The sequence below is a fragment of the Phragmites australis genome, chromosome 4 (assembly GCF_958298935.1).
Source record: "Phragmites australis chromosome 4, lpPhrAust1.1, whole genome shotgun sequence".
Lineage (NCBI taxonomy): Eukaryota > Viridiplantae > Streptophyta > Magnoliopsida > Poales > Poaceae > Phragmites > Phragmites australis.
In genome coordinates this window covers 4,362,600-4,370,167 of record NC_084924.1, presented here as the reverse complement: position 1 = coordinate 4,370,167, position 7,568 = coordinate 4,362,600, and the positions used below count along the sequence as shown (strand labels likewise).

Sequence of the window (7,568 nt, the reverse complement as noted above, 5' to 3'; positions counted from 1 at the left end):
GTGGTAATTAACCATTGGGATTATAGTATTGATGTGTTCTTATCGATGTGTCTGGATAATGGAGAAAAACAAGCAACCTGATTTCATGGTTTCTCTGACCAAGGAAGCCACATATTTTTTGTTCAATGTTCAGAATGCAAAGATAATAAATGAATGAGCTAGAAGTGTTAGACAGAAACAGTCTAAACCAAAACTATAGAATCAGTTAATCACCCACCAAACAAGGGCAAAGAGGTAAATTTCAAGTGAGAATAGAAGGTGACAATCAAGAGAATAATTTCAGGCAGGCTAAGGAGTTTCTCAGAGTTCGATTGCAGATTTTTAAGGTTAACCGGGAACAACTAGGATAGTAGAATGAAGCTCGCCATCAAGCAGGAGATAATAGAAACCACTGCGAGAAAAAGATTTTTAAGGTTAACCGGGAACAACTAGGATAGTAGAATGAAGCTCGCCATCAAGCAGGAGATAATAGAAACCACTGCGAGAAAAACAGAACAAAAAGAGCTACCTGCAATACTTGTGAACCTGAGCACCAACTAAATTTGAAATCAACAATGTTGACTTATCTTAAGCCATTCATCTTTAATAGTTAAGTACAAAGTAATCGACAGAAACATCACACCTGGATATTACCTACTGAAGGATAAAGAAGGAAACAGGACTGTGCTACTGCCATCAAACCAGGAGCAGGAAGCCATTATACTGAAAGCCTCAGTAACTCTTGGTGAACAGAAATAGTCATGCGTAAGTAGCAGCATATAGACGGTTAGATTCAGCGGTATCACTCTCTTCACCTTCCACTCCTAAAAACTGAGATGCCTTCCCACTGGAGCAGTTCCTATTATAGCACTGGGGAAAGTAAGACTATGCAGTAATGGATTTCAACAAAATTTATGGAGTTAGATCTACATGTGATTGATGATAACGAAATGTAATGCAAAGTTTAAAAGAAAATCTGAAAACCTTTCGGAAAGCAACTTCTCTTCAGATAAAGCCTTCTCAAGCCTCTCCTCGAATGGCATTGCATGCCAACTCACCTTTTGATCCTGCCCATGTTATACATTATTCTAAGTAAGTCCACTTTACTTAAGTGTTAGTAGAAAGCAAGAGAAGGAGATGCAGGTTTTACTTCTTTGTACTTATTTGTTGAATTGGGAATTCCATTTCCATCCCACCATTTAGGTGTAAAATTTTCTGGCTCTTTATCTTTCCAGTGTGCTGCAACCATTCCAATTATAGGTCTGTCCTCATCCGAACTAGCAGTTCTGTCACCTGTCAAGGTCACATCACTGAATGGTTTCTTAGGATTTGGAGGCTTCAACCACTGGGCCAAGCTTGGGAGTTCCAGGTCTGAATCACTGTTCTTCAGCACCTTCTTTCTGGTGGCATGAATAGTTGCCTCAGTGGTCAGGGACTTCTCCATAGAGGCTGTGTTCGTGCTGTCTCTTATTTTGTTGAAGGATGACACAGAACCCTCAGAGCTCTGAAAAAGGGAACATTCACCAGATAACGATATTTCCATCGAGATCAAATTGTCATTCTTTGTGCACTTGGGATCCTCATCTGATTGATCAGGCTGACAGAAATCTATTCTTGATTCCCCACATTTTCCATAATCCTTGACAGGATCCATAACTTGGTATTCATTCTGTGCACAAGCCTCACTATTGTTCTCATTTGTCAACCCTTCCAAGTCAGTTGCATTAGAAGTAGCTGGAGTCTGCATCTCATCACTGGCTTTTGAAGAACTGTAATACAAACATCCAAATGTTAAACTGGTACAGTTACTACTTACTACAGTAAACAGAAAGAGACAAGCATCTGCAGAAGCAGGAATAATTATGTTTCGTCTTCAGTAAAGTTAATAGTATTAAAGCACGAAGTTTGCATACCTCATTGCATCTGGTACAGTGGAGCTCTGATGAAACGTTAAAGGCCTTTCACAATCCTCAACCTTCAGCCCTTCCATGAAATGTTCATTGTCAGACATGGCAGGAAGACATCCTGAATGTGTTGCCCTCTGATGAACTGAATCCACATTTTCTGTCATTCTTTGGATTTCATTTGTAGTTTCAAGTGATGTACCACAGCTCTTTTGGATAATGGTCTGTTTAACACAATGGAAAACCAGTCTGTAGGTAAGAACCAAAGATCACATGGCGTATGCGCTAAAGAAACTTAACAGATAGAATTCACCATTTATGTAGCTGCTATCGCTATAACTATATATGAGACAAACTACTGTGTATAGATTAGCTGCGAGCGATGACCAAATTTAGAGAATCAAAACAGTGGATCATGTTTATACAACAAAATTGGCGGCTGCATTGCCTTGAACTCTTTATCAGCATTAAGTTCAAACAAATGAGGAATGGTCAACTCACAAGTGTTGTGTCAATTTATGTTCGCACCCTGTATGTAATTTTTTTTTGGAGGAACATGTAATGAGGTAATGGAACAAACAACAAAATGAAGCTAGCAAGACCCATAATCAACCAAGGATGGCATACTGTACATGCTGGTTCATGTAAATTCAGCTGAACTGAAACAGCATACAGCGCACATTACCAAGCGCGTGAGAAAAAAAAAAATCATGAAAGATGCAAGGGGATATTGAGTCAGATTTTCAGACTCGCTGTACCTCGTGCTCGAGCTCCGGATCCATCCTCTTCCTTTGGGCGCTCTCGCTCGTCCACGAGCAGGCAGTCTGTTCCAGCCTCGAACCCTCATCTTCAACCAATAACACAAAACGATTAGCAGGCAGCAGGAATAGGTAAAACAGAGACAATCACGACCACTAAACAATTCGAGGGAATAAAAACACAGAAAAAAAAGCCAAAAAAAATCAGTACCTTCTCGCAGGAATACGGCGGAGAGCGCGTTCCTGGACGGCGGCCTCGTCCTACTCCCCCCACCATCCTAATCAACAACACACAAAACCGCAGGGTCAGCCAACCAGGGCTCACATTCCCACACCACCGGGAGCTCACACATGAATCCATCGCAACGAAGAGCACATAAACAACACGCGGATCCCGCAAACCTTGCGACTCGTCGGGGCCAGGGACGGAGACACGAACCGGCCGTCGCCGCCGCCGGCGGCGGCGCGAAAGCAGCCGAACAAGCACCCCATCATCCCCCGCGCCTCCTCCTCGTGCTCAGCCTCACGCCCGTGATTTCATCCGCCCCGAGGAGCTGGTCGCACCTCGTGGCAGCAGGAGAGGAGAGGGGAGGGAGAAAGGGGACGCGACGCGAGGTTTAACAGATGGAGGAGGAGCAGGTGGGGGAAGGGGAGTTTGAAAATTAAAATGGGGGCGGAGGCGAGGGAAACGCAAGGGAATGAGGCCGGACTTCGCGAGTGGGAGACCGGGCCGACCCCACACGACTGGGCCCCCTGTCAGTCTTGCTCTCCTCCTGCGCTGCGTGCGTGGCTTTTTGAAATGGATTTTTTCTAATTCAGCTGGAAAGGTGGGGCTATCATACTTCAGCAGCTACTTAAATTTACATCCTTAAAAACACTATTACAACATCCCTTATCATTATTACAGTATCTCTTATTTTTTCATCTCCAGCAGCTACTCTATTTTCTACCTTCTACTCCTCTTTTTCTCTCTCCAGGTCCGCTGTCAGCCTCTGTGAACAGCAGCTACAGTGTTACGGGTGCTACAGTAGCTCCGCAGATTTGCAGACCCATTTTCTCCCTCTGCAGTACTGCAACACCGGGTACCGATTCCGCTGGAGTTACTACAGTACGTGAACAGTACCCTCGCTGGAGTTACTACACTTAGATGCGGTTTCTCTAACATAACTGTATACGGCACCTGTGACGTCACCGTTGGCATATGAGTCTTGCGTGTAAGTGAAGATCTATCCTCTGAGTAGTGCATCCATCCCCATTGGAAGGGACTAGAGTAATTTTAGGAGGCAATAAAATTGCACTGCTGAAATATTGCAGCAATGTTTTAATTCTCATAAATGTTGTTGGATATGCTGGCCTTATTAGTAGTATATTTTGCAAGATATCTCTTGCCTAGGGTGGAGTTTCACAGGTAATACAATAGCATATTTGGCAATTTTACATGAATTGAGAAAATTTTACGTATTCCAAACAGACCTAAACCTGGGTGTCACTTATTTTAGTCAAACTGATAGGACACTCGAACGAGGATTTGTGGCCACGCTCTTAGTTTGATCCTCAAGAAGTTTGTTGCTGGGAGGGTTTATTTGCTGATTTTCTGCATTTGAGCTTCAGCATTTGCATTATACAGTTTAGCACAGTGGCAATGGCACACTCCCTCCAGTCCTCACAAATGGCAGAGTTTCAAATCACACAGCTCAAACCAACCACATTATCTACCAGTGAATGCACATAGGAAGAAGATGAAACCATGCAAATACCAAATAGACGCGTAGTAAACAAGACTAGAAAACAACTATCCTGCCAGCAAGACGAAAGAACTAAGAACCAATTTTTTCTTTATTACCAGCTACTAATAACTCCTTCATGATCTACATGCGGATGAGTGTCATCCTACGACCATTTTAACACAGTGCTCCCAAACAGCAATGGAAGTATACTAAACCTGAATATAAATTACTATGGACAGAGAAGCCCGTGACATGTAAATACAGATGAGTTCACTGAATAAAAAACCCTTGTGTTTCCTCTATCATCTCCACCTCATCGTGGACTGTATTTGCAGTGAGATGTCTGCTGCTAGACATGATGTATCCAATGCCATCCGATTCGTATATTTGGCTACTTCAAGTGTGGTTTTATATTCCCGGGTTTCCATCCTAGTTCCTGAGCCCTTTGCTCCCACAGAGCAGTCAATTTCCTTTGTTCAACCAAGGCTTCAGCTGACTTTTCCCGAGTTTCTTCACAGGTATCCATACCGGAGCTGCATTTGTCAGCCTCCTTTTGATATTGCGAAGCTAATTTTTTGGCCCCGAGCAATTTTACATCAGCTTGTTGCTGAGCTTGTGTCGCCTCCTCTTCTCTCTGCCTCAGTTCTTCTATGAGTAGCTCTGTGAAACTTTTTTCAGTTTCTTCACCAGATGCATGACCGCGAACCTCCTTGAATTGTTTAGCACAGTCTGGAAATATGAAGAGGAATCACTAAAAGGTAAAGCACAGTAACTGGACAATTGAAAACAATGGTTAAGAACATAAAACGTTCGTGGATGCTCCACTTTGTCATGTTTATAATAATCACAGACATAAGTACCAGTATTTGTTGACAAGACAATTCAAGTATATCATGGCGTAAGGACTAAGGAGAAACATCTACATTGGCATATGGTTATGTTTGGCTCTCAACATTACTTGGATATTTTAGGTGACCGTAACACCAAAACCCACATACAACAAGAAGGAAACACAAGACACCAAGCTTGCTCGCTGAAACCATTTAGGACGACAGTGATATATAGCATGCCCAAATACTAAACAGAGAAGACAATAAACAAGATAGTGAAAGTTTCCCAATTTCCATTGTTAGCATCTAGACATCCTTTATACAGAGCACTAGAGTATACTGGTCTCCCATGGTTCCATGTTCATCATTAAGCCAATATTTCATGGATGCTTACAGCCTCTTATTTCAATTTCTAGGCAAGATAGCCAATTTGACACTTGTGTCAATGCATCAATTTACAACAGCGCAAGAAATGAAAGTCACAAGAGGTTGATTCTAATTTCAGCATCGATTAACTTGTCACATTCGTATGTAACAGTATGTCAGTAACAATACAAAATGTAAATCATTAGTAGGCAGTGCATGATGTGACTTGTTGAAACTCCATCTTGTTCATTAGTCATGCCTGTCTTATCCCATTTTAACTGATGTTCTGTTTACTTATTTTGTAAAAAAGAGCCTTGGTTTTCTTCAAAATTTTAGCTGCATCTTAAAAATTAGGTGAAAGAAATATAATCAAGCGATACAAATTCCGCTTTCCGAAGCCCAATATGTGTAGAAAATCTGAAGCGTATGGGTTGAAAGACTGAGTACGCAAATAAATTTATGCTTGGGAGCCTAAAAACCTTCAAGAAACCAAGAACGGGTTCGCTAACAAAATACAGATATCCGAATCTACACATCACGTTCAGCTGACGACCTATCATCCACTAAATCCTATCATGCCTTGTCAGTAAAACATACCAGCCACTAAATTCTACGAAGCGGGAAGTGATAACTAGCGAGTTGCACACTCTGCAGCAGACAGCAAGAAAGAATAACCGCATCGGATCTAACGAGCGGCCGCGCCAGGATCCAAAGAGCTCCAGCGCGGCGAGATCTGGGGGTAGGAGGGCACCGGCACGTACCTTCAGGGAGGGCGAGAAGAGGGAGCGCGTCGCAGTCGCAGTCGCACGCGGGGCACGCACCCGCCGTGAGCGCCTCCGCAGCGCGCCAGTAGAGCTGTGGCCCGACGATGTAGGCGGCGAGGCCGAGGCCGAGCAGCGCCACCAGCGCGGGGCCCGGGCCCCACTCCGACGACGCCCTGCCCGCCATTGTCCGCGCGAGGAGAGGAGTGGGACGGACTAGCGGAGAAGGGCTGGGGTTAAAGGAGTGGGGAGTGGAGGCGGAACGGACGCGGAACTGCGGAAGTGGAGACGGGCCCAAACCACAGAAATGATGGTGTGGTGGGTTCGGCGGTGATGGCCGACCAACGCTCATCTGTGGGGTCCACAACTCCACGGACACAAGACCTATTTTATTTTGAAAACTTTAAACTTGGTACATTTTAATTGTTAACTAGTCAAATTATATATATGTTTAATATATAAAAATTATATTAATATATTTATATGTTAAAATATTTTTAATATGATATTAATTTTATAGTAATTGACACATCATGCAAGAAAAATTAATGATCAAAGTTTATTTTTGATGGCTTTTCAAAATAAGATATGTCGTATATTTGTGAACGGAGGGAACATCTTATAACAACGACAATTGGCAAATAATGAGCTCCGGCGCTCATAGGATGGCCACATGAACTTCAATTTTGCTATCATCCGATGCTCATCGGTTATTGAGTGATCAAGGTTTGTCTGTAACTCGGAGTTCGTTTGGAGGAAGCAGCACCTAAGTTATCACCTTAGGCCACTCATAATATCTTATTTAACGTCTAAGAGGAGAGATAATAAGAAATTGCCATTAAGAAACAAATATCTAATTCATGCATGCATATTGCTAATTTGTTGGGATTTTTCAAGACAATTAATTATTTTACAATCGTCTATAGTTGCTCAAAGAGTTCAATTTTTTTCATAAAACATAAGCTTACTCTCTCATCTATAAATTGCTTGCCATATCAATTTTTTGCATAGACAAACACCTAATTAATGTTAAAGAAACCGGCATGGGAGAGACCTTAGTAGTAGTTGTAAACAAATCATGTTCATGGTATGAAAAATCCTATATCAGGCTTAGCATGCCTCGTGGCAGCGAGGCCTATGTGATCAGTCAGAATTGATCGGGCAACTTGGACTTGTGTTTGTGCGGTCTCTTGAGCGTTACGTTGGTCTCTTGAGAGTGTTAGCTTATGTATCAATTTTGCCT

At 42.6% G+C, this 7,568-nt stretch overlaps 2 protein-coding genes across 3 annotated transcripts; both read right to left on the bottom strand.

Moving 5' to 3' along the window:
• Positions 1-434: 434 nt before the first annotated feature.
• On the bottom strand, positions 435-3,307 carry LOC133914096 (protein JASON-like). Of its 2 annotated transcripts, none has more exons than XM_062357250.1 (7): positions 3,044-3,307; positions 2,853-2,919; positions 2,642-2,730; positions 1,893-2,107; positions 1,130-1,748; positions 964-1,046; positions 435-849 (listed from the first exon to the last, which is right to left on the bottom strand). In XM_062357250.1, the coding sequence occupies exons 1-7, from the start codon at positions 3,134-3,136 to the stop codon at positions 804-806; spliced, it is 1,212 nt and encodes a 403-aa protein (XP_062213234.1). In that variant the 5' UTR covers positions 3,137-3,307; the 3' UTR covers positions 435-803. The 2 variants fall into 2 exon arrangements, with proteins under 2 accessions (XP_062213234.1, XP_062213233.1); XM_062357249.1 differs by having other exon boundaries at positions 435-838.
• A 1,144-nt stretch (positions 3,308-4,451) lies between these two features.
• On the bottom strand, positions 4,452-6,604 carry LOC133915325 (uncharacterized). The gene is made up of 2 exons (XM_062358443.1): positions 6,326-6,604; positions 4,452-5,097 (listed from the first exon to the last, which is right to left on the bottom strand). Exons 1-2 carry the CDS (start codon positions 6,510-6,512, stop codon positions 4,760-4,762), a joined length of 525 nt encoding a protein of 174 aa, XP_062214427.1. The 5' UTR covers positions 6,513-6,604; the 3' UTR covers positions 4,452-4,759.
• Between the last annotated feature and the right edge of the window lie 964 nt (positions 6,605-7,568).